At 38.7% G+C, this 18,525-nt stretch overlaps 1 protein-coding gene across 1 annotated transcript; it reads left to right on the forward strand.

The window, feature by feature from the left end:
• The first annotated feature begins 866 nt into the window (after positions 1-866).
• Positions 867-16,543, forward strand: LOC117306912 (dipeptidyl peptidase 3-like). Its single transcript, XM_033791485.1, has 16 exons — positions 867-1,468; positions 3,084-3,173; positions 3,983-4,120; positions 5,081-5,155; positions 5,629-5,719; positions 6,064-6,188; positions 7,012-7,142; positions 7,642-7,700; positions 8,041-8,235; positions 8,507-8,613; positions 8,825-8,980; positions 9,557-9,681; positions 10,126-10,246; positions 10,677-10,856; positions 11,608-11,773; positions 13,727-16,543. The coding sequence occupies exons 1-16, from the start codon at positions 1,181-1,183 to the stop codon at positions 13,861-13,863; spliced, it is 2,184 nt and encodes a 727-aa protein (XP_033647376.1). The 5' UTR covers positions 867-1,180; the 3' UTR covers positions 13,864-16,543.
• The last annotated feature ends 1,982 nt before the right edge of the window (positions 16,544-18,525 follow it).

Raw genomic sequence — 18,525 nt, forward strand, 5'->3', positions numbered from 1 at the left:
TTCTAAGATATTGTGTTCTGAATGTTAAAAACTCCCCATTTCCGCTGCCATTTCCCTTCAGAATGATATGTTCGTTGTTGATTACAAATACACGTCCCCCACATCTCTTTTCAACACTCAGCCACTTTAAAACTTTGAAGTGATTTTTCACAAAACTTGCAACCGTCGGCGGCCGCCGGTGTCAGATGCAATTGTGTCAGCTATGAAATATTGTCCGCTCCGGACACTTTTGCATATGCAATCGTGTCCGGGGTTATGCAAAAACCGTCCGGCGGACATGTACATGACTGTACATTATGTGCGCGCGTAAGCGAGCGTGCATGCACTGAACCTACATACATGTAATATGCAGCATGAATATTCACGTATTTTATGATTGCAGCGAATACCCAACGGCCGAACATTTCCCATGTCATTCACGACATGCACTTAGCTTGAGACAAAAAAATTGCGAACGTGTTCCGTCGACCAAGGGCGTTTAATTTACTGTAAGGACGGTTTTGCACGGTGCGGACACAACTGCATATTCAATGTGTCCGGGCGGACACAATTGCATTATGCAGCAGCGTCCGGGCGGACAAGATTGCATATGCAAAACCGTCCGGTATGCAATAATGTCCTCCGGATAGTATTGCATAGAGGACATCGCACGTACGCTGCGGCGTTTTTTTAATCAGTCTGTTCCCCATAAAATTGTAGCAGTAGATGGCATCCTTGTCGTGATGTTGTGACGGGGATCCCGACAAAGTATGGTTATCGAACCCAAATTGGGGTCTGGTGCTCGATCTCGCGGTATGTATAATGCTGAAAACCAATTGTGTGGATTTTATTCTGAGAACGTGTGTAACATGTGTACTGTGTACCGTACAAAACACATTCTCGCAATAAAAGCATTCCACCGGTGTTTTGTGATCAAGATCGAAGCGGTTCAACCACGGCCGGGCACACCTGAGATTGGATTGTAGGCAAAAAGGATAGTTTGAATTGGGTTGACCCTATTGCGTATGGGGCTACGGAGTGGATTGGCACTTGGAGCTACTGCGACCACAATCATCCTACGATCACATCGTTTCTTTGCCCGGCATAATTTCCCATTTCGGCTTGTCAGTCACTCATCATCATCTCTCGTTACCTCATCACAAACCATCTCCTCAACTCAAGCCGCCGGCAGCAAGTTACCATGGCAACCACCCAACCCACTGACTTATCCCAATTCCTCATCCCAAACGATGTACCCATTGTAACCCTGGAGTGTAAGAAAGCCTTTCAGGCGCTCACCTCGAAGGAGAAGAAGTACGCCCATTATTTGGCCAAGGCATCTTGGTGTGGAGGGCTGATTTGTCTCTTCCAGACATCCCCGGAAGCTCCCCTCATCTTCCTCCTCTTGCAGAAACTGTTCAAGGCAGAGGATGTTACGGTCTTGAAAGAGAAGGCATTAAAAGCTGGCTTGATTGATGATGAGTTTCAGGTAAATGCAAAGATGATAGACCAAGTAAAACAGTAACTTTTTGGCGCTGTACTATCTTTTAATGTTTTTTAACAATAACAATAACATGTCTGTTCTACTGTTCAGTATTATTTGTTTATTATATTATTATTATTTATTTATACAATTAAAAGTAGTTGCGATGATCGAAACCCTCCATCCTCCCAACGTCGGGAGAAGGATGGAGGGTTACAATTATTGCAACAATTATCGCAGATGCGTAGAGTAGTAGTTGCCATTTAATCTGATAACCATCTATCGAATCCTTCCTGGCGATCGCAGACCGATGATTACCGCAACCGTATAATAGCAGATGGATTTTTTTGAAAAGTTTTTGTATCCTGGCTTGAACTTTTTCACAAATTTTTAGTACAAAAAGGAATGTATAATTTAGTAAATTAGATACTAATTTATTTCATAACAAAGGAAAAAGTGGTGGCAGCTATACAGAATCTTTTCCGTTTGTTTTCTTCCTAGATAAAAAGACTGATGTTAAAATAAAGCCATATTAAAGACACTGGACACTATTGGTAATTTACAAAGACCAGTCTTTTCACTTGGTGTATCTCAACATATGCATACAAAACTTAATAACCTGTGAGAATTGACCTCAATTGGTTGTCAAAGTTGCGAGATAATAATGAAAAATGAAAGAAAAACACCCTTGTCACATGAAGTTGTATGCTTTCATATGCTTGATTTCGAGCGGTCCATTTCGAGAGCTTGAGATCTAAATCTGAGGTCTCAAAATCAAATTTGTAGAAAATTACTTCTTTCTCGCAAACTACGCTACTTCAGAGGGAGCCGTTTCTCACAATGTTTTCATACTATCAACAGCTCCCCATTACTCGTTACCAAGTAAGGTTTTATGCTAATAATTATTTTGAGTAATTACCATACTAGTGTCCACCGCCTTTAAAGCCATTGGACCCTTTCGGTACAGAGAAAAGAAAAAAAAAGTTCACAGATTTACAAATAACTTACAGGGTTTACCAAAGGTAGTGGTGAAAGACTTCTCTTGAAATGTTATTCCATGAAATGCTTTACTTTTTGAGAAAACAGTAATTTAACAATTACAGATTTATTTTAAACACATGTCATGACACGGCGAAGGATGGGTTTTCCCGTTATTTTCAATGACCGATTGAGCCTAAATTTTCAGGTTGGTTATTTTATATATAAGTTGTGGTACACGAAGTGTGGGCCTTGGACAATACTGTTTGTCAGAGTCCAATGGCTTCAACACTCAGCCCTTATTAACACTCAGCCCAAAATGTTGGGCTAATAACGTTACCTCAACTTTATATATATTTTTACACTGGTGGTCCTAGGGGTAATACCAAGACAAGGTAGTATAATACTGCACTGACCATACCTTTGATAAAAAGATTAAGCCTACTAATGTATGTAGGCTGCACTATAAAATCAAGTTTTGATCACAAATTTAAGAGGACCCAGCAAGTAATATCAAAGTAAAACAAAACAAACACAACAATGGTTTGGTACTGGTAATCAGTGATTTTTCTGAAATTAAATTTATCATTTACTTATCACTTTGCAATTTAATCTGTGATGTAATCTTTCTTTCTTATTGTAGGCATTTTTGACCTATGCAGCCGCCTTCTTTGCAAACCTTGGAAACTACAAGTCGTTTGGTGACACAAAGTTCATTCCTGGTTTATCAAAGGTAAAAATTTTGTTGGCATCATAGACTTTTCTGTTGAAGTGGCTTATCAAAATGCCGACCAACAGTCCCACTGGCTAGCTCAGTGTTTCTCAAAGTTGTACATTGTAAAAAATCTGTCTGCCACAACGTCTTCAAGTTCAAGTCCCGTATATGGGAAATCTTAGCAGAAATAGAAGCTTTATACTATAGATGATGTGACCTGTGACATCACATGTTTACAAAAGAGCCACAGAGCCTGGACTTCCTGCAGCCACGATTTGTACACAGCTCAATGGAAGAAAACATCAAATCTTATATTTTTATGGAGATTGTACTGTGTAATTCTTATCAACTTTTGATATGATGAAAGGGGGTGCATCTCAAAACTTGTCCAGCTTTTACTTTCATAACTCTCGGTTTTATGTGGAAATTATGACACAAAATGTCAACTTTCCCATAGAACCAGTGTAGTATCTTGCCTGCCAGAATATTCAAAGAATATGTACGAGGTCACACTTATTATAAAAAGAAGTTCACGTGGTCTATACAAACCAGTGAAAAAAACTCCATGGTAACACTGAGTTGTCACTGAAAAGACAAGGCAAAACTCTTTTATTTTAAAAAAGGAAATATGTATGGGACTTCATTCATAAACAAGTTATATTTTCCAAATTTTAACAATATTTCAACTCCATATGGAAGTATTTCTCAAAGGAATTTGCAATTGTATTTAATTAATATTATAATAGCCACTGATTAAAACTGTTTTATCAAAATGGCCAATGCTGTATTTGACTTGTAATCATTGTTAATATTGGCTGTATAAACAGGACAAGTTAGTTTCTCTAGTGAAGGCCAGTGCAGCGTACACATCAGACTCTTCATCTCTTGATGAGCTGATCTCACTATGTGGAGATGCCATCTACTCACTCTCCAAGAAGGAGCAGCAGTTGGGGCTGGGAGATGATGTGAGTTTGCTACGCATTCAGGTTTTTTTTGGTATCAGTGGAACAAAAGTTTGTTTACCCAAAGCTTTCTAAAAGAAATACTAAACAATTTTTGTGTACTAAGCTGGTAAGTTGGTATCAACATAGCAAAATATTTTGACTGAACTTATTTTGTGCAAACTGGATGCTAATATTGAGTAGTAACTGATGATTTTTGAATAGCAATTGATACATTTTGCGTAGCATTTTGTGTAGCATTTTACGTAGCATTTTGCGTAGCATTTTGCGTAGCATTTTGAGTAGCATTTTGCTCCGCTATACAAGGGGAATCATTCACTGATCAACTTGTACTCCTTTCCATTCTGTAATTCACTGTCTACTTCGTTTTCCAGAAAATCATTCTTGACAATCTTCCCCCAGTTTATTTATTTGACATCAACAGACACCATTATGCTACACTATTATGATCACTAATAATAAACCTATTATTTAAAAACCACAACTGGCCAGTTTTGATTTTTTTTTTGGATCAACATGATAAAGTCGATTTGGAAAGGTTTGCGGTAACACCATGTAATGACTATCTCTAATGAGTTGGGGTGGTTCTGAAAAGAACCGCTGGTTTCAACTCGACATTTCGATCAGTATGCTCTGATCGTCTTCTCGAGGGGGTGGTTCGTAAAAGAACCGTTGGTTTCAACTGGGCATTTGGATCAGTATGCTCTGATCGTCTTCTGAACCGTTGGTTTCAACTCGACGTGTCGATCAGTATGCTCTGATCGTCTTCTCGAGGGGGTGGTTCGTAAAAGAACCGTTGGTTTCAACTGGACGTTTGGATCAGTATGCTCTGATCGTCTTCTGAACCGTTGGTTTCAACTCGACGTTTCGATCAGTATGCTCTGATCGTCTTCTGGAGAAAGCTGGTACTATTGTAAATATTTATTGTAAATAATAATTGTGTTCATTGTTTGGTGTTTGTAGGGAATTACAACCTACTTTTCAGGTAACTGTACTATGGCAGATGCTGAGTTTGCTAAGAGGTTTATGGTAGAGAAGGTAAGGCAGAGTTTTCTTTAAAATACTTCTATAGTTTAATTTAACAACTTAATGTTGTAGTTCAATTTGACAACTTCTTACGGGCATTGGATTACATGAAATGCATTGCCTCCAAGTTTCCCATAGACAAAGGTTTTCCAATAGAAGTGCCCTTTGAAAAATAAAAAAAAAGGCATTGTTCCCTCTTAAGTATGAAATTCCATGCCTGTAATCTTGAACAAGAGTGAATAATTTTGTTGTCGAAACAATCTAGATTCAGTGATACTATGTTCATTTGCTTATAAATACTCTCGGCAATTTGTTCTTTTTAAAGCTAATCCATGAAACACTATGGTAACTGAAGCTGCTCCCGAGTCACAATAAAGAAGTTTTAAAGAGAGTTTAAATAAACTTGACTTGAACTGTAAATTATGTCCCACCAGTATGCTTTGCTTTGGTCATCACAAATCTTTGTTCTGGTCCTCTTCCCATAGAACATTGATGCATACAATACTCGTCTCTTCAAGACCCAAGATGGTGACGGCAAGGTTGTATATGAAGTACGTCTTGCATCATCTCAAACTGGTAAGTTTTCCATAATCAACACTAATGATTGTATTTTTTAGTTTGGGTTGAACAAAGAAGAATCAGCTAGAGCGGGTGTTGAACCTGTGACTTCCGGATTAACATACCGGCCCTCTTCAACAGAGCTATCATATGGCCCTATGTTGGCGGTCTCCCTTCCCTGTTTTGTCAATATCTCTGTTTGGGGTTGCCAGTCGGAAGCTATTCAACCTGTAAACTGCTGTATAGTCGGGGATCACACCAAGTTTTAGCTGTAATTTACTCTTGCAAAACATGGTTAAAGGCGTGACGCCTTGACCCTAGCAAAGTTTTTTGTTAAAGGCTTATCATAATTGATATTTCAGGCACAGAAGATGGTGATAGCTTGAAGCTTGGAGCTTATACCTTCGAGGGTCTCGCGGTAAACGTGACCAGGGGTGACTATTCAAAGTTGATGAAGCTAGTGTCTGATAATCTACTCAAAGCAAAGGTAAGCATAGTAGAATTATTAACCATTGTTTCACAGAGGCCACAGATGACATGGCCGCTGTTACCCTGGTCTTCACCTTGGTGCCCCTAAGAAGGGCTTCACCTTGGTGCCCCTAAGAAGGTCTTCACCTTGGTGCCCCTAAGAAGGTCTTCACCTTGGTGCCCCTAAGAAGGTCTTCACCTTGGTGCCCCTAAGAAGGTCTTCACCTTGGTGCCCCTAAGAAGGTCTTCACCTTGGTGCCCCTAAGAAGGTCTTCACCTTGGTGCCCCTAAGAAGGTCTTCACCTTGGTGCCCCTAAGAAGGTCTTCACCTTGGTGCCCCTAAGAAGGTCTTCACCTTGGTGCCCCTAAGAAGGTCTTCACCTTGGTGCCCCTAAGAAGGTCTTCACCTTGGTGCCCCTAAGAAGTTTCCTTAAAACTGAAAAATAATTCAAATTAAAGTGCACCTTTCAGCAACCAGGAAGGTTTGGGTAGGGTGGAAGGGTAGGACTGTAAGAGTGATTGGGTGGTGTGTTTTGTATTTTCCATTGTACAGTAGTATTTAAGTTGATTGTTTTGTTTGTTGTACATTATCTTGTAATGTGTACTTTCCAATAGACCCCTTGCATAATGCGAAACGCTATAGGGAAGCTGAGGTCAGGCACCTGTTAGTACGTACAGAGAAAAGCTCTTGGCCATTGGCATGATTTGCCTCCTTTGGCCTCAGTGAGGGCACTTTTTGGAATCAGTGAGGACGCTTTTGGAGTGTGGCGTCACATGCAAGGGTCTATAAGGATTTCATTGTCATACTGTAATTTTAACATTTCTGTTGTGTTTGGTTGCAGGAGTTTGGGGCCAATGATCATGAAAAGAAGATGCTTGAGTTATACGCACGTAGCTTCACCACGGGGTCACTACAAGATCACATGGATGGGTCTAGGAGCTGGATTAAAGACAAGGGACCAATCGTAGAACAGTAAGAAATGTTGTTCATTTATACCTATTGGCTTATAACTTTTCAATGTTTTAAATTTTTTCATGTGAAAATGCCGAGTCCACTTGAAGCTTTTGGTTTAGGTGCTTATCAGTGTTTTTCTCATTCCGCACTAATGCTAAAAATAGAAGCTAAGTACCCGGATGTCAGAAGAAAGTGTCAAATTTCACTAACGCGCACATACGTCTAACGTTTAAATTGTATGTTTACCCGCGACTAACTACTGCTGCAGTTTAGCGTGTTGATGACGCAGTGATAGCGTAGGTGGTGTGGCATGTTTGTCTGACAGCTAGGTATTTTAAGCTAAAGTGTTGTCACTATAGTCATTAACTTATAGTCATTAACTTCTCGTTTCCTGTTCATCCTGTTACTTGCGCTAATTGTGCTTTTGGATGTGTAATCAATAAAAAGATTTTATGCACTTCAAGTGTTAAGTCAAACCCTACGTTGTACTGATGTTATCCGTTCATTTGAATTGCAGCTACATTGGCTTCATTGAGACGTATAGAGATCCCTTTGGTATGCGTGGAGAATGGGAAGGTAACCTAATATTTCAATAATTATTATGATGATTACCATTTTAGTTGTCAATTTAATTTTGAACATAATTAACTTGTGAACCAACATGCCATCCGTGGTGTTGGAAATTTGGTTCTACCAAATTGCGGACTGTGTTAGTTCAAAAAGAAAACCACACAATTTTGAGGTGTATATTTGTGTGGATCATTATATTCTACTTTTAAAACATTTTTCCAACCGTATTCATTTCATACCAAGCGTTTTTTTATTGCACAAAGCGCCCAATTCAAAGGCAATGCATCCCTTGAAATTTACAAAAAACAAGTAAGACTACGGTAATGCAGCTTTGTTTGACCTCCAGGTTTTGTGTCAATGGTCAACAAGGAGATGAGCGCAAAGTTTGGCAATCTAGTCGAGAATGCAGAGAACTTTCTACCCTTACTACCATGGCCCAAGGCCTATGAGAAAGACGTCTTTCTTAAACCGGACTTCACCTCACTTGATATCCTGAGCTATGCATCTAGCGGCATACCAGCAGGCATCAACATTCCAAACTGTGAGTACGAGTTCTATTTCACTCTTTCAGGTAGGGACTGAAAAACCCAATCCACATGCAAGGCTCTGGTCTGAGGTGGGAATCGAACCGGTGTCCACAGAGGTGAAGGGCAGGGACAGAAACCACTGAGCCAAACCTGGTCCCAACCTGAGACTCTACATGGCATTGCAGCCTGAAACCATCCAAAACTAGTTAACACTAACTAAGAAAGGTTCTAATAATGATGTGACTAAATAGGAACTGTGTTTTTCTTTTCTCGGTCCATGACTAGATGACGATATACGTCAAGATGAGGGTTTTAAGAATGTGTCTCTCGGTAACGTCTTATCTGCACATACTAAAGACCAGAAGGTTACATTCCTGACTAACGCTGACAAGGTAGGTGTTTAAAGACATTTTAAACCCATATTACTGGTCAGTTCCTCACTTAAAATCTACAAAATAATTTATAAAAAACTTTGAATATAAGGTTTTTGGTTGTAATTCTTGTGAAAATATAATTAACAAATGCGCTCAGATTCATGTGGACCAATATTGTAAATTCGTCTACTCATGCATCATTGTTACTGATCTGTCTTTTTATCTTTAGGAGCTGTACAGCACTCTCAAAGCCCCGTCCTTTGAGGTACAAGTTGGACTTCATGAACTGTTGGGTCATGGAAGCGGAAAACTCTTTATCAAAGATGAAAAGCAGAACTTCAACTTTGACATTGAGAATGTCAAACACACTGAAACAGGAGAGAAGGTTGGTCAGGTTTAACTCAAACTAAAACCAAATTATAGAAACAATTTCATTGATCAAGTGAGAAAAAAGAGTTAGCTGTTGCAAACTGCTTCACCTGTAGAGCATCACCTTAATCTTCATAATCACTCCACATCATAGACAGGGCGTTGAGGCACTAGGGTAACCACAGAGGGACTGTTCGTCCAAAAAGGGAGAAACTGTGCATAAGGCGCCTTCAGACCATTCAACCCTATGGCCAGCAGCCGATTTCACGAAACGCTAGGATTAATCCTATCTCGAGTTAGGACGAGTAACCTGTCCTAACTTAGGATGGGTTTTATGCGTCCAAACGTCTTCGAATACGGAACTGAACTCGTCATAAGTCCTAAGATTAATCCTAAGTTAGGAAGAGTTTGGTGAAATCGATGGCTGATCATCCAAGAAGGAAATGTCTAATAACACTTAGTCTTTGCATTCTTCTTTTCTCATTTAATGAGATTGTCACAGGTTGTTATTGTGTATCATGAAAGAAGATTGTAACCTCGGAAAACCAATAATGTAATAATCCCTTTACAATTTAATCCTTGAATTTCTTAGATCCAGAGCTGGTATGAAGCAAACGACAACTATGACAGTAAATTCCCGATCATAGCTTCGTCATATGAAGAATGCAGAGCAGAGTGTGTTGGTTTATATCTGTGTCTCAACAAGAATGTACTCCAGTAAGTTTAAATACAAGTTCACCAAGTTTTCAGGAGTTTGCTCAAACAGAGTTTTGCCTAAAAACATTCGGAGTTGGCAAACTAGTTCCCAAGGCGAAGCTGAGGGAACTAGGTTCAAGGAGCTAAAAGTGAGGAGCAAATAGCAAATGTCCACCTACAAACGATATTACATTTGTCAATAGGACATTGCTAGTTTTGCATAGGTAGTGTCTATAGACCTTTATCATGCTGCCTCCATCCTGGTCATGTTCCTTGTATCGGATAACAACAATGAATGCTAATAATCATGTTGAAAATAGGAACCAGACTATTTTGTTCTTCCAGCCTCAGTTTGGTAACATTAACATCAATGGGAGAAATTCAAAATGGCTTCACCGTAAGGTATATAGCTGCCTTTTTCGGTTCCGCACCTGCATTAACTGATATTGCAAGCTTTACTTGCAGGATTTTTGGTCATGAAGGTAGTGCAGCTGATGACATCATTTACATCAATTGGCTGAATATGGTTCGTGCAGGTCTACTGGCTTTAGAGTTCTTCACCCCAGAGTCTAAGACATGGAGACAGGTAAGTGGATTGGGAGCTTGTTGTCATTAATGGACCCCAATTTCATTAAGCTGTTCAGCAAAAAGTACCATGTAACATTTTTTTTTTGAGAAGGAAAAGTTTACTGGAAACCAGTTACAAACAATGTACACTATACTGTATGTGTCTTTTGAGCTGGTTATCTGTTTTTTGCTGTGCAATGTTTTTGTCTATGCTGGAGGGATTTCTATGTTCCGCACAGCTTCAGGCATGTATGCTACGTTTTTGAAAGGGCAAGGGCACCAAGGCATTTTCTCCTGGGTAAAGGGCACCCTAAGAAGAAAATGTAAAAGGAGCATTTCAAGGGCACCAAGGCAATGACCAGGGGGCATGGAGGCAATCGTCTGCGTTGCCTCTGTCAAAACTTTTATTTTTCATGTGATCAATTTATTTGTATTCCTCCTCTATTTAGGCCCACATGCAAGCTCGTTACGTCATCCTGCGTGTTTTACTGGAGGCAGGTAATGGACTGGTTACCATTCAAAAGAGCACCGGTGAAGACGGCTCCCCCGATGCGACTGTGTTGTTAGACAGAGGAAAGATAGACACAGTGGGGAAAGAAGCGATCAAGAACTTTCTCAGGAAGCTTCAGGTAATAATAATAATGCTAGGTTCTTATAAAGCACTATCCCTATACTAGGGGTGTATCAAAGCGCTCCTGCAAGGTATGTGGAGCTACGGTACGGGGAACAAACAAATTTCATTTACTTTCAGGGAAAATTGTAATGTTTAGGGGTACCTTTTTAATGTGTTTGGCTATTAATTTTTGAAAGGGTTCATACATGTAAAATATGGGATAGTGCATCTGGGATAGTTTGGTGAGATACAATGCAGAATTCCCCCTTAACAGTGGTCTGCTGTCCAAATTCCAGTTAAAACACCCACGTACCAGTCAGAACTCCGGCCAGCTATTCTGGCTGGCTAGTTGATTGCTCACCACTGGTACACATTAAGCAATGAAAGTCCATATTGCTTCAAATCACATAGTCCCATGCTAGTATACGTTAAAAGGAAACCCCAAAATACGAACCAATGAAAAAGCTGGCAAGCCAGCGAAATGACAATCTAACTGTTCCTGGTGGCTTACTCATTGAAAAAGTGAAGGTCAAAACCTGCAATGTTATTTGCGAGTGCTTCGGCCAGAGATGCGGTTGGTACCTGCTCGCTGAACATGGATGGATTTTTCTTTCTTGTGAATTTTTTTTACTGTTCTTTTTTTCATCGAGTAGACACTGTATTAAGCTGAGTTTTTCACATGTGACCTTTATTGTATCTTTCTGTGTAATTCTGCCTATAAATAAGAATGATATTGAAAACCATTCTATGAATTTGTGGTGTATTAGGTATTCAAGGCAACTGGTGATTATCCGAGTGCAAAGGCCATGTATGACGGATACTCTGCCGTTCAAGACGACACACAAGAGAAATTCTTGTCTCTGAGAGAGGTAGTCTTGTCAAGGAAGCTACCTCGACGGATGTTTGTTCAAGTCAACACTAAAACTGATGCAGGTAAATATCTAGGAACATGGGCAAGGGGGTGAAGGGTATACAGGTACTAGACAAAATTGGTAGAATTTGTTTTTTTTTATACAAAGAAAAATTAACTGGAGCAGGACTTGAACCAACGACCTACGGACTAACGTATCCACTCTATCAACTGAGCTATCCAGCCCTAACCAAAAAGCTGCATACACTGTTCATGTTTTTGTAAACCATTTACATGAAATAACAATCAGTGAGTATTCAGCAGAGATGCCATCACTCCCTGATTTTGCATATACAGTCGACTCCCGTTATTACGAGCTCGCATGTAACGAGGTTCCGGTTATTACGAGGTTTTTTGCCGGTCCCGAACTGCCCCGTGCGTGTTTCAATGCATTAAAATATGGATTATACGAGCACGGAAGTAGCGAGAACACGGTTATAACGAGGTAATTTTGCGGTCCCTTGGAGACAAAATGTATTGTTTTCAGACGTTTGGAGCGAGGGCCTGGAATAAGTGTGTAAAAAAAGCTTACCTTCGTCAAGGTTGAGAAATGACATGAAGCCCTTAAACCCCATGATCAATACAATAGAGGTGATAATTGCATGGTGCTCGTAGAGTGCCACCAGTCTATTCAACGGACTGGTTTACCCAAGCAGACAATAGAGGGCTTAAATCACGTGCGTGGCTCAAAACCACTGACGACAATCCTTCTCAATTTCAAAAACATGCCGCTTTCTTAATAAATTCATGTCGGCGAACGCACTCGGCAGTATTTGGGGGTTCTAATGATTATTCCTTGCTCGTATCATCCATGCAAAACTTCAAAAACGTCACCGCTGTTCGAGTTTTTTTTTTTTAGTAGAGCCCCTTTTTCAATGAAAAATATTATTATTAATTCAATAATAACAATTCAATGAATAAAGATTCCCCCGTTTCCAAAAATGTTTTTTTTTTAAGAAAAGAAAGAAAAAAACAAAGGTTGCCCGTCCGGAATATTTAATTCAATCACATCAAAAGATAGAGATGGTTTAAAAGACACAGATACGCAAAGATTTTATTAAATCAATAATATAAATCAAAAAGAAAATTATTTTAAAAGACACAGATACACAAAGATTTAATGAATTAAATACTGTTATAAGAATTAAAAGGAGAAATTGAAAAATGAAACAAAACAACTGGATCGGAACAGCTAAAAAAGGAAACGGCAAACAACTGAAACAAGCTCCTTTATACAATCATCACTCCCTTCAGTCCATGTGCAACGGAACTCCAGAAACATCTCGCTGGTGTCCCACGCTTGACATGCTGTTATCATGATACTCCATGTCGATCACCAACGAAAATGAACGTTCAGTGCATGCATCATGTTCATACCATGCGCTACGCGGCAGAATCCACTCGCTCTGAACGGCAAGTTGACATCTCTTTGCTATATTGTTATCATAAATTGTACAAAATATTACATTTCCCTGATTAATCACTCAATAAAAGACATTTAGCAATGATATTCTTGTGTACAAGATGCTCGTAATAGCTGTTCTGATAAGCAAACAGCTCCGTGCAGGCTAACACAAGTGTATATACACGTACACGTGTTGTGTACAATGTATATGCACGTACACGTGTTGTGTGCATGCACAATGATGACGTGTGTATCTATATTTAGCGCGCTGCGTTTATAACGAGGTTCGGATAATACGAGGAAAATGGGCCAGTCCGGCGGACCTCGTTATAACGGGAGTCGACTGTAGTTCCTTAAAAACAGAACAATCGTTCATTGTTCTGATGAAGAAATTTGAAAATTTTGTTCATAGTTATGTTGGATGGATGTAGCTCTAAAATCCCCCTGATTGTTTGACAAAACCTCTATGACTGCAAGATGCAAATGGTGGCATCTCTGATTCACATTGAAATAAATCAATTGTTTTTCTTGATTTCTAATTGCATGATTTGTCTTGATTTAAATCCAACAGATGGTGAGGTAGTTCTTTGTGATTACGAACCAACCGCAGCAGGGATAGTCCAGTCTTTCGTCGAGCGTTTCACCGGGAGTGATTTCGAGCTTATAGTCAGGGCCTTGTGGGATAAAGACAGAGCACAGTTCTACTAAGTACTACACGATTCAATCCGTGTAGCATTCCATGGGACCGTTTGACATCCAAGCATGTAAAGTTTTCTTAAAACAAAAGTGCCATTAAATGTGCATTAATCGGAACTGGTTCACTGGCTATTGTTTCTGTGCAAATAAATCTCCCAAGTACAACTTATTAAAGTGGAGTCCTTTCAGGGTGTGCAGACACCGGTAAAATTGAAAATATATACGATAACAGGTTTGATATAGTTATATACCATAAACTATCCTGTTAACATTTCATTGTAAAAGGTGGTAGCATTTTTGAGATGTTGTCGAAACTCTGGAGCAGTTATGTCCACACAGGAAGAAGACTCTGCAGTTGGAATACACAATCTGAGAAAAATTACAGCAGTAACGCTTCTCATGATAAAAAAGTAAAATCTTTTTCCATAAGCGCAGTTTCCAAAATGCATTATACTATCCAAGGCTGCTTACCAAGTAAGTGTTTATTGCCATTAATTTACAGAGTCATTATCAAACGTATACAGACCCTTTATTTTATGTGGCGTCTAGTTAACATTTCACATTTAAGCCAAAGTTCACCATCATGCGCCTTAGGCACTCTAATTTTTTGGTTTTTAGGGTTCTATTTAATGTATAGCACCCTACCTATGTACAGGGTTTTATAATACCACTGTTGGTGGAGGGAATCACACCAGGCCATGATTCATTATTACTCAGTAATAAATACTGGTTGCATCAAGACAATTGCATTTGTCAATTCAAATTTATTTTAGAAAAAGGTAAAATTGTAAACGAATTTGAAGTTTGAAAATGTATCTGCTAAACACCGAGAGTCTATTATGGAAATAAACGACCACAGACAAGAGGAAGACAAAGATACACAGTTATTCATCTGAATACATAGTAACTTTATTAAATCAAGGAAAACTGAACCAAAATAACCGAGTATTATTAGCACATGGCCTTATATGGGTCACCCGCATTGAGTTTGGAAAGGCTAAAACACACACACACACACACACTAGAAAGGCATAGTCCATTGGCAAGTCGTGTACACCTTAAAAATAATAACATACAATAAAGCGACAGCAGAATTTCCATTTTTTTCAAGATTCTATCTACAGCTTCATGCAAAAACCCCACTGCATTCATTCTAATGTGGAATTTTAGGGCAAGAAAACATTCAACTTCAATATTGTTAGCATTACCCTAAAAAATATACTAAGAAAGGTTAAATATTTAGCTCTGGTCTAACCAAGGGCTGTAAACCCAACAAAAGCCCTGTGACACTTGGACATGAGAATGTTGTCTGGTCATTTTTGTGCTTTTTTTCATGCTTTTTTTCATGATGCTATTTGCCATACAGACAATTAAATAATTGGGAAAGTCTATATCGCAGGCTAGCAAAGAAATTTGGCATTTGGCATAAGTTCTTAGTAAAATGCCAATCTAGCTGGGCCTGCCTGCTTATCATTTAAAAGGGTTGGAATATAAGGCGAAACCTACACACTGAAACTAGGCACTGTCAAGTAAATCATGTTACAGGGAAGGTGGGTGTAGTGAGAGTATATTAAGGAGTTTTTGTCAATGACAAATGGTTCTGCGACGGTAATGATGAAATGTGGCTTCATCTGCGCATGTGTCGGCTTTGAGGACGGTCGTCCCTAAATTTCTACGACAGGATGAATCTGCGTTGTGCTGAAACCGACAACGTTTGGATGAACTAATAATAATACCGTCGCAGAACCACTCGTCTTCGAAAAAAAAAAATCTTCTGAAGCCACCTTATTTAACCTGTTCTCACGCAAGTCACTTTGTGTACATTGTCTAGAAAAGAAATTAAAAAAACAATGAGAGGCCACCATCATGATTTAGCTGTTCCAAAAAAGGCATCGTATTTCTTGCTTTGGTGGGAGGAGGTGGCAAAATATAGCAGCCTTTTCACAAAACAATTGTCTCGTAGTGGAAAATAAATAAATTAAAATGGAAATTCTGCATGTTATTATAAACAATTCATCTCTTACATTTAAAAAATCAAAAAAATCTGCAAACTGACTCTACAGTAACTATTTGTTAAATAGTCTACAAAGTTACACTAGAATTTGGACTACTATGTACTTCAAAATAAAAAAAAAACAGAATAAGAATCATTTAACAGAGTTGCACAAAGTAACTTTGGTCTGATAATAATTTCAAAAGTGTCCAGCTCTATAGAAATTACAATTGAGCATAAATAGATAAACCTGTGGGAAAGACATGTAGCCAGCTTCAGTTGACACGTTCCACTGTATTGTACATGTATGTACTTGAGAAATAATAATATATAGGGTCCATGTAACTGAAATTTCTGACATATCTCTTGACACCAAATGTGTATTTACGGCATGATATTTTTCATAGTTTAGTCTGATTTCTGATTTGGTTGTCCTTGGAAAAATCAGAACAATGGTGATTAAATAGCCTGAACAGTTTATTAGCGTACACCATAAGTACACAGTACAACCACTGTACTCAATAAAATGTTCCAATTATTTTTTCCAAGGACCAAGTATCATGCCTGGTATTTTCATTTTAATAGAATAATGTATTGTTCATTGTTAATTTGACATAATATGGAAGTAATGAATTGAGTTGATACTATGAAGGTACATGTATGGCAATAAATATACAAGTAAACTACATATTTATTTCATTGTAACTTGGACTGCTACTTCTTTTAAGATCTCATCTTATTTTAAATGTTCTGTAAAGAAAAGGGAAATTTTCACAACAGATTTGTTTGGCTCTGGATAATGAATGAAACTTACTTAGATAATACCATAAAGTAATTTATTCAGGGGCCAAAGTACAGAAAAGTTTTAGCACACATGCATTTTATAAAAAAAAGCTTGTGTGTGATAATTCATCTTCATGGCCCAATTTCGTAGAGCCGCTTGGTTACCATGCTATTAGATTCCGATCGCTCAATAGAGGCTCCGAGTTAAAAATGCCTTAGAAGTTGGAATAATTTATTTAGCGCTCTTGGAGCATTAGAAAAGCAATAACATACTAAGAAAGACAGTTATCAGGAAACATCAGCTGTCATCTCCACATAAGGAAACCACATACATGTGTAGGTTCACCAAATACTCTCAAATCACATTCTGATACCAAGCCCTGGAAGTGCCATCCATTTTGTTCAAATCTCAACAATATCCTGAAATCAAGATGGCGCGCGCGTCTCCCATTGGTAATAATGCTGTATCCGAAACTGGCGACTACAGCTACGGCTTGTGCTAATGGTGTTGCTAAGGATGTTCTTCACTTAATGCATGGTGAAGCAGAAACCTAGCCGCAGCCATAGCCATAGCCGCCAATTCAGACACAGCCTTAGGACGACAACATCTACTTCATCAAAGATAATATTGTCTTTCCCAGAAGAAAAGAAAGATCTTCTAGTATGTTGAACATGAAACTTTCCACAAAGTTTCCCAAAGTAAACTATCTGAGGAAGTCAGTGGCCCAATTTCATAAAGCTGTTTTGTAAGTAGAAAATATTGCTTAACAGTTTTATTTACTGGGCAAAAACTAGCAGGAAACCATTTTACAAGCAGTTTGTTTTGGCTGGTCCCTCATTTCTGCACTTTGCAATGTATTGAGGAGAACAGCTTTATGAAAGTTGGGCCAAGAGCCTACATGCATTAACACATTGTTCTTATCTGGTTATGTGCAACACATTTTAGCTTCAATGCTGAGAACGTACACCGAACAATGTATGAGTGTACAACCTTCATCCTCTCATTTGGTCCCACCTGTACCTGAATATAACGACAAGACTCTACAAACCATTCTACCCTCTATATATCTTCTAATATAACTTATTATAAAGCAGCACAATCCTTCAAACCAGCACCATTTATACATTGAAAACACTTTAAACATGCACAGCATACACAGAACTTTTCATGTTTTTTTTCTTTTCTTTGGCAGTTGGAATGTAAGAATAAAAAAAAATCAAAAAAAAAATCAAAAAAAAATCACAAAAGCACATTTTGGTATTGCATACATCGTTTACAGGGCGAATTGAGTATCATTTAGTATTCATTATTTATGTTTAGAAGTATGATATAGTACGTATGTAAGCTATGTTCAACACGACAATAATATGCGATGATATATCTTTGCAGAAGTATTCAAACTTTACTACACAACACATGTGTCTAACCGTGACTACTAAAAATTCATTTTCAGAAAAGTGCTGCTTGCCAGTTCAGTGTAGACCCCTTGCATATGATGTCACATTCTCAGAAAAGCGCCCTCGCTGAGGCCAAATGAGACACATCATTAGAAGATAGCTGTTCTTTGTGCGTAAAATGTGCGCGTGACCTCAGCATGCCTTTAGCGTTTTACATGAAAAGCAAGGGGTCTTTTAGTAAGTTTTTATGTAGTTTAAAAAGCATTAACCATGCCCACTTTACACAAGCTCTTGGGAAATGTATCGGGCAAGAATTGTCAAAGATTTCCAAAAAGCCTTTTTGAGGTATGGTGGACATGATGATACAGGAGTGTACTGTTTGGTTTGGGTGTAAACAGACAAATTTACCCAAACCTTATAGTGTTGCAGTATTGAGTCTGCCATATCTCAAAATGGCTCATTAAAGTGCCCATTGCATAAATGAAAATGGCCTTGGCCTC

This window comes from Asterias rubens, chromosome 1, assembly GCF_902459465.1.
Source record: "Asterias rubens chromosome 1, eAstRub1.3, whole genome shotgun sequence".
NCBI classification, from domain to species: domain Eukaryota; kingdom Metazoa; phylum Echinodermata; class Asteroidea; order Forcipulatida; family Asteriidae; genus Asterias; species Asterias rubens.